General features: G+C 33.7%; 1 protein-coding gene across 1 annotated transcript; it reads left to right on the forward strand.

The window, feature by feature from the left end:
* The first annotated feature begins 13,033 nt into the window (after positions 1–13,033).
* On the forward strand, positions 13,034–14,634 carry LOC122315108. The gene has a single exon (XM_043130875.1). It carries the CDS (start codon positions 13,201–13,203, stop codon positions 13,411–13,413), a length of 213 nt encoding a protein of 70 aa, XP_042986809.1. The 5' UTR covers positions 13,034–13,200; the 3' UTR covers positions 13,414–14,634.
* The last annotated feature ends 2,988 nt before the right edge of the window (positions 14,635–17,622 follow it).

Raw genomic sequence — 17,622 nt, forward strand, 5'->3', positions numbered from 1 at the left:
TCGAGAGTATGGATTATATGGTATTCAATATCCACATCATACCAAATGATGCCATATGTATCATAAAAATACCACATATTCCTACTCTTAAATATTTAGTAATTACTCGATAAGTTCGAGAAACTTTTTAGGTCCCGTTTGGATATACAGATGAGATGAGATGTTTTAAATAGTAATAAATAAAATATTGTTATAATATAATTTTTGAATATTAATTTTGTATTGAGATTTGAAAAAGTTAGATTATTTATTATATTTTGTATGGAAATTTGAAAAATATTTTGTATGGGAATTTGAAAAATGTGTAATAATGAGTTGAGATGAGATTTTTAGTTTTGGTTAACTAAACAAGGCCGAAAGAAAGGGTTATCGCACTAGTCCACTAAACTTGGTACAATTTTTAAATCAAGCTTTTATATCTTATTCAAATTATCTCATTACTATTAACAAACTATATTATTACTATTTACAAAATTTATCGCTGTCTCATTCTTCAAACTTGTCCTTACGTGAGAATTATCAGATTCTTTTTTAATAGTGCATGAAGGGTAATCCGGCCTCAATAGTATCAAGAGAGGCATATGTCTTCATTGGGCCGACTTGTGGATAGAAGGGTAATTAATGGGCCTAATGTAAAAAGTTGGTACCCAGCTTTTCAAATATGATTCAAAGATACACACAGTATTCTCCATTACTCAATTGATAAAAGGCCCACCCATCTTCGAGAATGAAAGGTAGCGGGGGAAGTAGTTGTAGTTGAACTCGAAGTGTGATTAAGAAGCCATTTTCAAAATAGTAAGATAAATTGAGATCGATAATTTATAAATAATAATAAAATAATTTGTAAATAATAGTAAAATAATTTGAATAAAAATGTTTTATGAGATTTTGAGAAATAAAAAAGAAAAAGTTGAATAAAAAATTATAAAGTAAAAATATTTTTATAATATTATTTTTATTTTGGTATTTGAAAATGTGAATTATTCTTTTGTATTTTATTTATAAATTTTGAAAGTTATAATGATTAAATAAAAAATTAAAAAATTCAAATTGAACAGTATGTGTATTTGTATTATTTAAATATTGAACTCCAAGAGGTTGCCCAAAGTGATGAAAGCCTTAGAGTGTATTTAAGTGTTGAGGTATTCTCAATACTTTTCAACACTTCTCATTACTATTCATTACTTTATTATTACTTTTTACCTATTTTTATTACTACTCCTTATTTTTTATCTATTTTTTATTACTATTTATTATTTTATTATTATTTTTTATTTACTTTTTATTACTATTCACAACTTTTCTTAACACTTCTTAACACCTAAATCCACCCTTAATTTTGAGGTATCATTTTCCTTAAGGTCTAAGATTTAATATCTCATAGACATCACGAGTGTAAACAATTATTTTGGATTACACTTACTCATAAAAAGTTAATAATTTAATTAATTTTGTGTAGAAAAAATTTTAAAGATGTGACGCACGAAATAGAGATTTACTTATAATGATGAATTTGGAGGGTCCTATGAGATTCCTCGAAAAATATATATATTATTTAAATATTAAATTGAGATGAGACAGATGAATCGACATTTTATTTATTTATTTATTTATTTTTTTGAAGAGCGACTGACAACCGAACTACACTTTGTTTACAATTTATTAATAAAATAATATTTTTTTAAAATTCAAATCCATCAAATTAAAATCAAAATAAATATTTCAAAAAATATTATTTTATACGAATATTACATAAAAATTGTATAGTAGTTGTTGTTTTATCATTTCTCTTTCCCGAATGGGGTCAAATCCTCCTAAAATGAAAAGAAAAAAAGTTGCAAAGGAGGTCTATAAAACTAAAAGGCCAGCACCAGCTAAAAGTTAAAAAGGATCCTGACAAATTCTTTCCCATGAAACACGTGACATACTAACTGTAGAGACAGAATCTTTTTACAGTATTTTTAATTTATTTTATAATCGTACTTTAAAATTGACATCAGTCTACAGTACACTCACGGGAGACACCGAGATTTTGTTTTATATGTGAACCGCAGGAATTAGTCAGATTTTGTTATGGTCATCCGACGTCAATAATAACAACAACAAAAAATGATAGCTACCAAAGCATAATGCTATTTTTATGGAGAGTGGGTATTGAAAAAAGTCACGTATTGTGTGTGTATTTTTTAATAGATTTAAAAAATGTTTAAAGAAAAAAAAACTATACCGCCCATCGAAGTTTTGGATGGTCTTTCTGGATGGGAGTAGCATTACCTTCTGATGCGAATTCAGGTTAAAGAAATTGGGGAGAGGTGAGCATCATGGTTTTCAAAGAGATCAAAAGCGTGCAATTAACATGATTTTCACGAGCGCCTGCCCGTTCAAGACTTCACAATATTTCTTGACTTCTAAATTACCGAATATTCCCTCCCCTTGGCTTTTTGACCCAATTCAAATCGTCTAACAAAACGTGAAACACAAAATGGTTACGGTGCTTCTCATTCTCTTGAACACAGTCAACAAAAATTAAAAGGATATGGGGAATTTAAGGATTTTGTCTTTTTTTTTTTTTTATATATATATATTTTTTACTTAAAAGAACAAAATAAGTTATATAACGTAGGAGATATATATAGTAGTATTACTATTTACTTTATCTCATTTTTATATAATTTTTTTATAAATAGGGATCGATGATATATATTCATTCACAAGTAAAAATAATAAAGATGTTAAATTCTATCTCAATATTCTTCTCTCTTCACCATCTTATTTTTTATTTTGCTTTTATTTTCTATCAACATAGACTCAAATCTTCAATTGAACCTGCCTGTCTTTTTAAACTTATATTTCTACCATGTAAAATGCATCTTTGTCGCTTGGGCTTGTCAAAAAAAAAATAGTTAGTAATTAAGAAAATGATTTTAAGTTTATTGATATATTTTTTTACTTAATAATTAAAAAATAAATAAATAAATATTAAAAAAACACACACACACACAAGTATGGAAAGCTGCAGGCGGCACAGTAGAATAGTCCTTCTACTTCTAGCGTTGTCGTTGGGTTGAAATCCTGTTTGGTGTTAATGTGACCTCGCGACTGTTGCTGAGGAGGGAAGGAAGGAAAAAGACTCTTGATTAGAAAAAGAAAATGTAGCACAGATTCATGGAATGAAATATAATTTTTTTGTTTTTTAATTTGCAAATAATTTTGTCAATGAAAAAACTGTTACGCCGTTCACTTTAATGCGTGGATGAATATAATATATGGTATTTATATGTCAAGATTTTCAGCCGGAGAAGGCCGATCGAGATAAAGACATTTTTATTACTTCTTCGACTCTGTCTTTCGAATTATTTTTCAATGGCTGGGATTTAATTCCTTAGAGCTGTTATTTAAAATGAATTTCACGATATTTATTAAATATATTGATGTATAAAATACTTATTTAAATTATTATAAATGCTCGAAAATCTAACTTTTCTACTTGTCGATGGAACATCTCATTTAGAATTTAAACTTAACTGAAATCAATTAAATTCAATCTAATTTTAAAACGAGTATAACATTCAAATATCCAATCTTCAAATTGATAAACTCATCTTAATTCAAAACTTTTTTACATGTAGGGCCTATAATATTTTCTAACTCAACATTTATTTACATGCAAGACCCACAATTAGGGATGAAATTCCGCCGGTCCGATCCAAATTATATAAGGCCAAATCTATTCGGTCCGATCCCTGGTCTAGGATTTTTCATCCCGAACCGGACTGTACCGGATCAAATGAAAATTAAAAATATATATTATTATTTATATAAATAGTTATTAATATATCACAATATTATATAAATATTATATTCTTTAATGTATAATTATAATATATAATACTAATATATATTTATACCTCTCTCCCTCATCTCTTTCATACTCTACGAGTCTATTATCTTTAGCCATTGATGCATCGCCCACTTTCCACTCTTAACCCTTAAGTCAGAATATCTTCATACTTCAAGCTTCTTCTTCATTCTTTGTCGCCATCGATTGCTCACATCTCTATTGTTGCAGTCGGCACAATCCATCAATATTGTTGTTCTCCATTAAAGCCCGTGACCGCAGGTGAGTGGATGATAGTAGGCCAATCCTCCAGCTTCATATCGAAAAGGGGTCATCTGCCCTGCATGATGGGCTTAGGGACCAAAACCCCCCCTTCCCCAGTAGGGCGAGGGTTGGGGTCTTGGTTGCTTGCCCCGTAATCACCTACATCATTGGTCTAATAAATAGATAATGTTTGAAGATTCAAACATGACTCGTTTCTACTTAATTGGATGTTTTCAATATATAAATTAGTTGGATTGATCCAACTAACTATTTTGACTCATTAACACATTCGTATATCTTATAAGCACAAAGAACAAAATCAACATTAATAATTATAATGAATAAAGGTAACTTAACTTATTAATGCATATATAACTAAAATAATATTAAAATCAAACAAGTTTTTTCGAACACAATCAAACACACACAACAACCAAATGATGTTTATAATATATTCAGAGTTATACAATACTAATTGTATTAAATTTAGTCTGACATATTTTAATCTGACCCAATAACACCAAACAAAAATTATTTAATTTCAAGTTGAAAAGTCGCATCAAATTGATGGATCATGTGACTGATAGACTAGTCCCATCGTTACTCAACTTTCTTGACGAGTCAGAAGTAATATTAATTGAAAAATGATAACATTACTACTTCATTATTACTTATTTACTACCCTCTTTTTCTTTGATTTTTTTTTTTATCATTTTTTACTTTACTTAATGATTAAGAAAGGAATGGTGCAGTACTCTCCTCTAACTGTTTTTTCTCTCTAGTCATCTTCCCCGTAAAGGCGAAAAGGGAGATAACGACCTAGGTGGAGTCTGAGTCTTAGGTTACTCAATGAGTGAGGAAGATGTTTGCTCTCCACGTTTGTTCCTGCAAACAAACAGTGGGAGTGAGTGATGGAGGACTTGAAGAAACAATGGGCGAAGTTGAAGCTGACGGAAGAAGAAAATGAGGTTATTAGTCTGGATACGAATGTCACAGGGAGGATATTGGAGGAAGGAAATCGCAGCTTGGTAGGGAAGTTATTATCGGAGAGAAAGATAAACAAAGATGTAATCTAGGCTACAATGAGGAAGATCTGGCAAACAAGAAGCTCGTTTGATTTCCATGAGATTAATTTGAACTTATTTGTTATTACCTTTGGAAATCAAAATGATAGAGATAGAGTTCTAGAAGGCAAGCCCTGGTTGTTTGATAATCATTTACTAGTGCTTAAAACATTTGATGGCTTTGTATCCCCGCAACTGATGCAATTTGATAGGGAAGAATTTTGGGTGCAAATGTATAATCTGCCACTAGCGTGCATGAATGTTGAAGTTGGACAACGGATTGGTGCCTCGATTGGCAATGTCCGAGAAGTGGAGGTAAGTGCGAATGGTTTTGGATGGGGTCAATTTTTGAGAGCTAAAATTGAAATTGATTTGAAAAGAAGACTGGCAAGGGGACGAACAACGAGTTTATTTGGGGACAAAATATGGATACCACTGAAATATGAGAAACTTCCTAAGCTTTGTTTAAAATGTGGTGTCATTAGTCATGGTGAGGAAGGTTGTTTGGGGAAGGAAGATCAGGTTAGCGGGGGAAAGGGGAGTGGTGTTCAATTTGGTACGTGGCTTTGAGCAACCTATAAGCCCCGACGTCGAATGGAAGAAATCCAAAATGAGCAGCAACAGGCTGCAACAGAGGAGGGTGGAGGTGGGGTAAGTGAGGAGGATGGGGAAAAGCAGGGTGATGTCACTATTATCGATATTTTAGATAAGGAGGGGGGAGGATTAAAGGGGAAGGAAGGAGGGGTTAGTGATGAAATCCTTTTGGGAGGGAAGCCCTATGAAGAAAATAACACGGTGAGGGTAGAGGAGAAAACTGCTAATGAGGTGTTTGAAGAAATGCCTATTCAGGGAGACAGAGAGGTAGGAGGGAAGTATGAGGTCAGTCGAGATCAGGACGAGATGCAGCAATCAGTTACTTTGATAGAGTCACGAGAAGGAGTTGATGCCTAGAGGGAGGAGATTTCTGATCGAGGCCTAGCAATGGAAGAAACTGGTGCTAAAACTACTAAGGGAAGATGGAAGAGGAGGGCAAGAACAGCAGGTAACACTTTAACTGGTCTATTGGGTGCTAGCAATAAACGTAACATAGGCAGTGTTGATTCGGATCTGGGAAGGATGGGGGTTGAGAAAAAAGGAAGGAAATGGGAAGTTGAAAATACTGTAACTGAGTCAATGATATTGGCGGAGGTTGATAGTCAGCCCCGCCAAGTGTTATGAAAATATTAAGTTGGAACTGCCAGGGGCTTGGGAACCCTCGGACAGTTCAGGATCTTCACCACTTGGTGAAAGAAAAGAGACCCGATATGGTATTTCTTATTGAGACTAAATTGATGGCTAAGAATTTTGAAGGTATCAAAAGGAGGATGGCGTGGGATGGGTGCTTTGTTGTTGAGGCAATTGGTAGGAGTGGGGGATTGGCGCTTTTATGGAAAGATGAAGAGGAGGTGGATATTGTAAACTTTTCACAACATCATATTAGTGCCTATGTTGGTAAGGATGAAAGGTGGCTGTTGACAAGGTTGTATGGTCATCCAGAGGTGAATAGAAGAAGGGATACGTGGAAATTGTTGTCTCTAATAAAGCCATCTGGTCAGGTACCATGGTGTACAATTGGAGATTTCAATGAAGTTTGTTACCAAAATGAAAAGGAAGGGGGTAGGCATAGACCAGAATCTCAGATGAGAGAGTTTAGGCATGCTTTGGAAGAAAACTGTTTCTTTGATCTCAGGTGGAAGGGGTGTAAGTTCACTTGGAGTAATAGACATGAAGACCAGACTTTCACAAAGGAAAGGCTAGAAAGGGCAGTGACTAATTGTTGGTGGAAAGACTTGTTTAGAAATAGAGAGGTGGAGGTGTTGACAGCTAGGCAGTCAGACCATAAAGCATTATTAATGAGTATGGATAAGGGTGAAGGCTTGAACAAGAAGAGGAGAAGAATTTTCAGGTTTGAGGCAAAGTGGACTCTTGAGGAAGATGGAGGAGCTGTTATTGAAGATTTATGGAAGAGAAGAGTTAGTTTGCAAAACCTAATGGGACAGGTGCAGCAGAAACTTTCAAGGTGTCAGAGAGAGTTACTTCACTGGAGCTTTCAGAGGAGGCAAAATGCTGAGATTCTAATCAAAGAAAAAACTGAAAGGTTAAAGGAAGAACAAGAGAATGAGGGTCCTCACAATGCCAGGATTATCAAATCTCTGCAAAGGGATTTGGGTTTATTATTAGCTCAAGAAGATTTAAAATGGAAGCAGAGGGCTAAGCGGAATTGGTACAAAAATGGGGACAAGAATACAAAGTTCTTTCATTCATGTGCTAGTCAGAGAAGAATAAAGAATCGAATAAAGGAAATCAGGGATGATAATGGTAGGGTGGTGACTGAGCAAGGTGAGATGGAGGGGGTCTTTTTATTGTATTTTCAGAAAATGTTTGCCTCCTCTAATCCCACTATGGAGGCTATTGATGAATGCTTGAGAGGTATTAGGCCAAGGGTTACACCTATCATGAATGAAGAACTGCAGAGACCTTATGTTGAGGAAGAAGTTATGACTGCTTTAAAGCATATGGTTGCACTGAAATCCCCAGGGCCTGATGGCTATGGGGCTTGTTTCTTTCAAGCATATTGGGGTGTAGTAAGGGAAGAGGTGTGCAAGGCAGTGCTGGGCTTTCTGAATGGTCAGGAAGGTTTGGGGAGAGGGATTAATTACACATACATAGCATTGATTCCAAAGGTTAAGAATCCATTATTGGCCAGTGAATTTAGGCTAATTAGTCTATGTAATGTTATATACAAGTTGATTTCCAAGGTCTTGGCAAACAGACTTAAGACAGTGCTTCCTTTATTGATTTCCAACAATCAGAGTGCTTTCATCCCAGGGAGATTAATAACTGATAATGTGATGATCGCATATGAAGCTTTGCATACTATGAAGAAAAGGCAAAAGGGGAAGGTGGGAAGTATGGCTTTAAAGTTAGACATGGCAAAAGCCTATGACAGGATTGAGTGGAGTTTCTTAGAAAATATCATGAGGAAGATGGGGTTTGGGGAAAGGTGGATTGGGCTGGTGATGCAGTGTGTCTCTTATGTTACCTATTCGGTTATGGTAAATGGACAGCCTGGTAGAGTGATAAAGCCTACACGAGGTATTAGACAAGGGGATCCAATTTCCCCTTACCTTTTCATTCTTTGTGCTGAGGGCCTTAGTAACCTAATTAATAAGGCTGAAACCAGATGTGAGATTCAAGGAGTTGCTATTGCAAAAGGGGGTACAAGGGTAAGTCATATGTTGTTTGCAGATGATTGTGTTATTTTTGGGAGAGCAAAAAGGGATGAATGGTACAAAATACATGGATTGCTGGACACGTATGGGAAGGCTTCAGGGCAGCAACTTAATTTCCAGAAGACAACCATCTTTTTCAGCTCCAATACTGCAGAATCTGTGAGACAGGATGTACAAAGGGCAGCAAGAGTACCTGTGTGTGGTTCTTATGAGAAATACCTTGGCTTACCTGCTATGGTTGGTAGGTCAAAGTATAATTCCTTTAGAATTATCAAAGAAAGAGTTTGGGCAAAGTTGCATAATTGGAAGAATTTATTTCTGACTCAAGCTGGGAAAGAAGTTCTTTTGAAAGCTGTGGTCCAGGCTATCCCTACATTTACTATGAGTGTTTTCAAGCTTCCAAGAAGAATTTGCCCAGAGATGTCTTCCCTGATGGCTAAATTTTGGTGGGGGCATAAGTAGGAGGGTAACAAGGTGCACTGGAAAAGTTGGAAGAAAACGGGAGATTCAAAAAGGGAAGGAGGATTGGGGTTTAGGGATATTGAAATTTTCAATATGGCAATGTTAGCAAAGCAATGTTGGAGAATGTTTAACTCTCCTTCCTTATTGGTGGCATAGCTAATGAGAGAGAAGTACTTTCGGGGGCTGCCATTAACTGAAGCAAAACTGGGTTATGCTCCATTTTATATCTGGAGGAGTTTATGGTTGGCCATAGATCTTCTAAAAGATGGTATTTTCTGGAGGGTAGGGGATGGTAAGAAGAAAAAAATATGGAAAGATAGATGGTTGCCTACTCCTAGCTCGTTTATGGTCCAATCCCCTGTGAAGATTCTGCATAAGGAAGCTTGTGTGGATCAACTTATTGAGGCTGATACTGTTTCCTGGGATAGGTCTCGGATATATAATATTTTTGATAAGGTGGAAGCTGATATGATCTGTCATATGCCTTTAAGCAGGTGGGGGGTGGAGGATAAAATGGTTTGGGGCCCAGCAAAAAATGGTAGGTTTTCAGTAAAGTCTGCCTATTATCTTGGTATTGAAAGAGCAAAGAGGATGGAAGGGGAAGCATCGAGTAGAAACAAATTGGCCCCTATATGGAGGCAGGTGTGGAGTATGAAGGTGCAGGGTGTTGTTAAGTTCTTTTTATGGAAAGCTGCACATGATATATTGCCAACTAAGGTAAATCTGTTTAAAAAACAGATTATTAACTCAAAAATGTGCCCTCTTTGCGAGACTGAAGCTGAAACTGTTATTCATGCTTTATGGAGGTGTCCTGCTGCTGCGGATGTATAGGCAGAAGATGGTAGCCCAATCAAAAGATGGAGTAATAATATCAGTGATTTTGCTTAGCTATGGAATGATATCCAACATAAACTAGGAAGGGAAGAGGTGGAAGCAGTAGTCTATATTTTAAGGAGGATCTGGATAAGGTGAAACTCTTGGATCTTTGAAAACAAGTTTGATGAGCCAAGAAAAGTTATAAGTGCTGCTAAGCAAGCTGAGGTTGAATATAAGGAAGCAAATTTGAGATGCCACCAGGAGGGGGTTAACTGTAGTAAGTCTAGAAGGGTGTTTGCAAGATGGGAGAAACCTTTAAGGGAGGAGATCAAAGTGAACTGGGACGCAGCAATAGATGAGAAAATGCAGAAAATAGGAATTGGGATTGTTGCAAGGGATGATCAAGGGGAAATTCTGGCTTGTTTGTGCTCAGTTGTGAATAATTGGAGTGTAGTTTGTATGGCAGAGGCTATGACTCTCAAAAGAGCTGCAATTTTGTGTTTGGAACTAAGATTTGGAAAGCTTGTGTTAGAAGGGGACTCGCAAATAGTGGTGGCGGCAATGAATGGTGATGAAACAATTCTGACAGACTATGGAGTTGTGATAGAAGATACAAAGAAGATACTTGTTGATAAAACTGATTGGAGTGTTAAGTTTGTGTTTAGGGAAGCAAATAATGTAGCTCATATTCTTGCAAAATTAGCTTTAACAGGTATAGAGGAAAAAGTTTGGATAAAAGAAGGCCCTATATAAGTGATGAATACGGTCCTTAAGGAGAAGTATTGTAATGATTAATTGTTTCTGTTGATATATTCAATGAAGATATACATGTTTCCTTTCAAAAAAAAAAATGATTAAGAAAGTAGATAGTAGTAAAGTTATATATTTTTTTAATTTTTTCTTAACGATTAAGAATGTTAAAAAAATCCTTAAAAAGAATGAAAAAAAAAAATAACAAAAACTTGAAATACACATGAGTAGTAGATGGGTAGTAACCCTATCACTACCCATATTAATTTACTAAGAATAAGGGTAGTGATAGGCTTACTACCTATTACTAACCATCCACTATTTAAATATATTACAAGTTTTTTTTTTATTTAATTTTCTTTTAAGTATTTTTTTAACATTCTTAATCACTACAAAAAAATTAAAAAAAAATATAACTTTACTAATACTCACTTTCTTAATCATTAAGTAAAATAAAAAAATTTTAAAAAAATTAAATATAAAAAGAGTAGTAAATAGGTTGTAATGAAGTAGTAGGTATATCATTTTTCTTAAGAATAAATCTACTGTCTCGCCTTATTTTTACAGTTCTATTTAACCGTTCATTAAAAAAAAAAATCTTTTACTTTTTTTAATTTAAGAAGTAATTTTTAATATATTAATATTTTTTTAAAATATTTAAATATATTAAAAAAATAAAAATAAAATAAAAACTTCATAAAAGTACTAGACAGCACGTCTAAGGGTCATCAGTGAGCAATAGGCTAGCATTACTCATTTAATAATAACTAATAATTCTTGAATTAGACGAGGTCTTTCATAATTGGCAACACTTTGATTTTTATTTATTTTTAATGAAAATAAGGATAGAATCCCCCTCTTTATATTAAAAAAATAAAAATTACTGAATTAATTTTTTTTAGAAAAAAAATGTATAAAGATTCGGTGGGGCCAGATGCCGACAGGGCCGTCGAGATTTTACTGGGGGCGGGCGTATGGCTTCAACCTTTCTTTGTCGTGATGCTGTTAACGTGCCGTGTAAAGGTATCATTCTTAACATGGTTCTGTCGGATTGTTTATGTTTTTAGTCGTTTTCACCCTCTCTTTTTCTCTCTCTCTATCTCTCTACTCTTTAACGCCTAGGCAGGAGGCAACTGCATACAAAAATCTGCCACATGAATATAGGAGCAGTAGGCTGCGTCAAATTTAACTGGTTTTTTACAACATGTTTGATAAATTCTGTATTCAGGCCAAAATGCATCATTGATGTGTCCCACACAGCCATCGTATTCATACACGCCTTTAGGCTTTTTTTTATGTCCTTTACTTTTATTTGGAATCCACTTTTTCTACGGCCATATATATATATATATATATATATATATATATGTATGAGTAATGTTACATTAAGTCATTTTTATATACTCTATGTATATTTTATTGATACAAGTAGTTGGATTAATTTTTTTTAATACACAACCAATCATATCATTAGAGTGCACAAAAGAATCCACAAAAATGACTGTACATAAAATTTTCTTATATATATATATATTATTTCTATGGTCCTACACACACATATATATATATATATATATTTTACGTGGAAGAATCTTTTCAAAATAGGCCTTTCAGATTTATTTTTACATAATAAACTCCGTTCCTTATATATTATTATATAGAAGATGATATTTTCACTTATAAAAGTTATCCATTTTTTTACTTTGTAGTTAAGGATATATTTTTTAATAATTTTGTTATTCTTTTAAAATATTTGAAAAGTTTACAAAGATGTTTGAAAACAATAAAAAGTTTAGCTTTATCGGTTGAGACTCTCGGTTTAAAGTCTCTGTGGGTGGAGCATCACCCTATATTATAATACAAAAATTCTAAAAAATTACCTTAAATTAAATTCTATTAAATAGGCCGAGAGATATGGTCCTAGAACATTATTTTACCACATTTATACAATATTTATTGCCCTCTTGTATAACTTAAAGAGACCTTTATATAAAGTTCCATTTGAAATTTAGACTTATTGAAATTAATTTAATTTAATCTAATTTTTAACTGAATCTAATATTTAAATACTTAATTATTAAGTCATTAAATCAATCTCAATTCAAAGTCTTTTTACCCCTGAAATCCATAATTTTTTATTAATTTAACACCAAAAATACACGAGACTCACAATTTTTTTTAACTTCTCATAAATATATCTAGACTAATCTTAATATCAAAACACATTTTAAATTATTTTAATTTGATCCTATAAAATTCATTCTATTATCTCAACTCGCTGCTAATTATAAAGAATTAAACTCATCGTAAATCAGTTTAATATATAAACGAGGCCTAAATGTAATTAACACAACTAATTAAAAATATTTTATAATTATAATATTTTTTTACATGAATAACGTGTACTTTAAGCAACAATTTTTTATTTTTTTATTTTTTTTATTGGCCAGGCCAATTGTTTTTTTTTCTAGCACTTTCTGGAATTGAAAAACAAAGTAGAAAATTTGAAATTTAAAAGACAGAAAAACCTAGAACTTTGTCCTGGGAATATTCTTTCAAGTTACGACGCCTACTCTATAAATAGTTTCTGGACACCATACATGGCTTCACTTTCCCCATCTCAATCCAACTTATTATAAATCTCAGATCCAAGCAAGAAAATCAAAGGCTGTCCCATCTATCTAAGGTTGGCCAAAGAGGGTTGAGTCGACAGTGAAAGAAAAGCGAGAAAGGAATGTGGTTTCTGTTCGTGTGCGCCGAGGAGGAAGAGAGGGAGTTGGGCAGGCAGCAAGCTCCTGGATCATGTCCTTACTGTGCAGGTAAAGTGCAGGCCTTGGACGTCGAGAGACAGTGGAAGTTCTGTTTCCTCCCCATATGTTTCAAGGTCAAGAGGAAATATCTCTGTACTCTGTGTTCCAGGCGCCTGGAACTCTGTATTACTAGCTAGTTCCGGAACCTAATATATAGCCAGCGCCAAAACCCGGAAGAAGAGCTGCTTTTACTGCCGATGATCATGAGTCTGTCGATGCTTCTCTCGCTCGAGGAAACACGGTTTTTGTATAGTTATGATTTGTTTTTTAGCAGATTTTCTTGAATGGATTAGGGTTTCAGTGCCATAGGATGCTCTAATATGTCATACCTTCAAGAATTGTAGATGAAGATGCCCCCTGTTTTTGGTGTTGGATTTCTGAAAACAACATAACTTTTCGTTCGAAATCAAACCGGATTTTCCAAAAAAGATGAGAGATTCAAGGATTGGTTTTATTTCTTGTCGGTCTCTTCTGCTCTTTTCATTTTTTAATTGTATGCATTAGTGCCAAATGTCAAATGTCCGGAGCTGTCCTTACTCCGGAGTTTATCTTCAAACAGGATGCGGTGTCTTTAGGCATTTTATACCCTCCAATGAGAGGATGCCACTTCATAAATCTACCAAACTTATCGTTGACTACATCACACTTTATATCTCTTTGGGTTTTTAATTTTCTAAGCGTTCTCTCTCTGTTTCCCTCTTCCACTTCACACTCTTAACTCTTATAACTTCAAGAAAGAGAGAAAAAAAAAAAAAAGAACAACATATTGTTGATTGCTGCTGCTTCTTCTTCCTTTTTTTCTATCGCCAATCTCAAGCGCTCTCAGGCCTCCAACTCTTAAGAAGGTTTTTTTTTTTTAATTTTTAATTTTTAATTTTAATGTCTTTTTCCGATTTTCTTTGAATTTTTGATTTATAATTTTATAGATTTAGGGTTTGAATGCATTTGCTTATTTTTTAGAGGTTGTTTAGTCATTTTTATCAAAATTTTATATTAGGAACTTTTCTCAAATTTATTTTCTATTTTATGGTTTGTTCTTCGCTTCTGTTTGTTCGAGAAGATTTTTTCTTAAAAATATTTCTTTGAAAAAAGTGTTTTTCTTAATAAGTTTACGGGATAGCGATCTTGATTTTGATTTGTTACTCTTAAGGTTTTTGAAAATCGATGGGTCAAGAGTTTGCGTTGTTTGATTAATTCATTCGTTCTTAACGGAATCTTTTATCTATATTTGTAATTTGGAAGGGTACGGTGCCAACTCTCGAGAGAGTGAGAGAGAGAGTGGAGAAAGAGGGAATGTAACTGTTAGATATTTCTTAGGTGTGTTTTTGTATTTTGTATTTATTGTAAATTTACTATAACTATTACGTGTCAGCCTCCTATTAGATTGTGAAAATTCTCCAATTACACCGTGTCCGGCCTGGAGGGACACCCGGCATGACATAACAGCTGAGGCCCCCATGATCTGAAATCGTAAAATTTTTTCAAGGTTACCCATCAAATCACTCCAATATATAATGCTCTCTCTCTCTTCTTCAATAATTAACGAAGGTAATTTAGCCATAAAAAAAATAGTATTTCTAGTTAATTTATATTGATTTATTTTCTTTTAATATAGCATCACAGTAAAGAGAAATGGTACATCCGTGAATTTTGTACCGAGTTTTTTAATTAATTTTTGAATTTTTTTACTTAATAGTTAAATAAGTGTTTTTTAATAATTTTTTAATTTTTAATTTTTAAAAATGTTTTAAAAATTTGAAAAACAAATTACACCATTAAGTAGGAAAAATGGGAAAAAAAAAAATCACCAACAACCTCTAGATGGATCATGGAATTGCCGGTGGTTTATTTATTCATGCATTAAGTACACAACAAGAGAATATCTTCCCACACAAGGTGGTATGCTATTCCTCTAATAACAGTCCTCCAGTGAGTGTTTGCTACGTAGCTCTTCTATTTTACAACTCATACACCTGCCTACAATTGATAATGTTGTGAAAAAAGCTCCCTCATTTCTCTATGCTCTACCCTCTCATGAAAAAAATCTCCTTTCCCTCTCTCAACTATAATTCCTCGACTGATGATGAAGAGGGCAAATGAGTTGGTGATTTGGACCTGACGGATCGCTACAAACATTAGCTTTGTGGAGTGGAGTTATAAATCACTAACATAGCTAGTGTATGCAAGATAGCATAGCTTGAAATGTCAGACAAATGGAAAGTGATATGATTCCTGGTAGATGTCCTATTCTTTAGATTTTTCTCACTTGAAGAAGGATAACGATGTTTCCTATTGGGCCATGGAGCATAAATCTTACTCATTCCCGGAAATCCAATAAAACAAAATATGATAGCAAAGGACTACGATTCATTTTTAGAGAATATTGTGATCTCTTTGAAGGAAAGAATGAAGAAAATATGCTATAAAATGGATCCTTAATTTGTGCAGTGCTAACTTTCACTTATGCCATTTGGTGAATTGGGCTCAACCGATCTGCATGATTCTTATATTATATTCCATATCGATCTATTGAAGTTTTTGTCTGAAATTTTAAGATTTAAAATATAATCTCGTTTGAGAAAAGCTGTGGATGGGTGACAAAACAAGCTAAGGGAGAAAGAGTTTCAAAGGGGCGACAGAACTTGGTGGGTGAGTCGGCGTTGTCTAGTTGTGACTTGGTTTTGTGTGGCAACGGTCTGGATTTTGTGCAGTAGCGATCTAGTTCTTCCGAAAATAGAAGAGATGAAGTTCGAATGAGACCACACTAATTTTGTTGTTTCTCTTCTCAGAATCAATTTACTTCCGTTGGTTTTATCAGATTAGATCAGATTTATTATATCTAGTGTAAAACTCATATGTGATTTGTTTTGATAAGGGGATTTTAAATGCTCAATACCAGTCCGACCGTTCCAACTAGGAACTAATCCAACAAACCTCACTTGCCCAACACCTTTACTAGATTCCGAACACCTTTGTCCAATCGGAAAATGATGTTTCAATAAAGGGTCTCTTGATCATGGATTCTGACGGATTTTTTTATTTTACTTAATGATTAATAAAATATTTTTTATAATATTGTGATTTTTTAAATATTGAAGGAGATTAAAAAAAAATACATAAAAAAAAATGAAAAAAAAGGAATGCATTAATCGGGAGCGGTAGCTGTAGTGCTACCCCAACTTGCCCAATCTCAACTCTTCTGTTCTCGTTTCCAACTAATGTTCAAACATCTGGTTCAGAAGGAAACAATGGAATCTCAGAGTTTAAGTGAATTGAGGATGTCTTTGGGCCAGTATGCATGGGCATGCTATGATTCTGTTTATAAGGAGATCTCCCCCGTTCACATCCCTGAAGGTGTCTCACCCTCTTTTATGAAATAGATGGACAGACGTCATGAGTTATTGAAAAATTAAAATTAAATTTATTGTTTTTTGTTAAAATAAAGGATGATATATATTAAACCATATATTAACTAGTTTTTGTTATTTTCCTCTGGCCATTTGTTTGCCATTAGATCTAAGTACCCAAAAGGACACGTCGGAATATGATCATAGTAATTGGAACAACGTATCATTATTTTCCATTTATTAGGAGAACAAAAATCATATATTTCAAACGAGTTCTATTACATATAGTCAAATTTATATATTTTTTATACATTATTAATATGATTGATCAAAATATTTATTTTAAAATAAAAAATAAATATGTAAAAATGATTATAATAAAATTTTTCTTAAGAAGTCTTTCTAAAGTATTCTCAGTGCGAAGTCCTACGTGTTGTTGTAAAGGTCTAATGAACCACACGCTTGTACACCTAACAGTAATTCATTATTTACATTGCTAGCACAATGCTTTTCACACCTAACAATGGTTCCATCATTCATAGCACTGCCGTCGACACTTCGTAATGATTTCAAAGATGGATCTGTTTAGACATTTCAGAAAGTGTTCTGTTCGGTTTGGGAACGGATCTAATCGAGTTCGCGTTCTATATCCAAATACGAGATAAATTGGATCTAAGTTAGTTATATCCAGGAAGTTCTTATCCCCTTATCTTCTTGATTACGTACGTGTTCACGAAATATTGCTGAAAGAGAAGAAAGTTTATGAGTGTTAAACTATAAAATATCTTAAGATGTTGATGTCTGAGCTGTCTCGATGTGTTTGAGAAGTTCATGATGTTGCCTTTATTGATGTGATGTCATTTGATTTCAAATTGAGTATCTTGCGGAATTAATGTTCATGCCCTCAAATATGACCTGAAATGATTCTCTCTCTCTCTCTCTCTCTCTCTCTCTCTCTCTCTCTCTCTCTCTCTCTCTCTCTCTCTCTCATTATTAGGA

Source organism: Carya illinoinensis, chromosome 7 (assembly GCF_018687715.1).
Source record: "Carya illinoinensis cultivar Pawnee chromosome 7, C.illinoinensisPawnee_v1, whole genome shotgun sequence".
NCBI lineage: Eukaryota > Viridiplantae > Streptophyta > Magnoliopsida > Fagales > Juglandaceae > Carya > Carya illinoinensis.

What these genes read in the sequence shown, in the direction of transcription:
- LOC122315108 (XM_043130875.1), top strand. Translation starts at nt 13,201, where the DNA reads ATGTGGTTTCTGTTCGTGTGCGCCGAGGAGGAAGAGAGGGAGTTGGGC.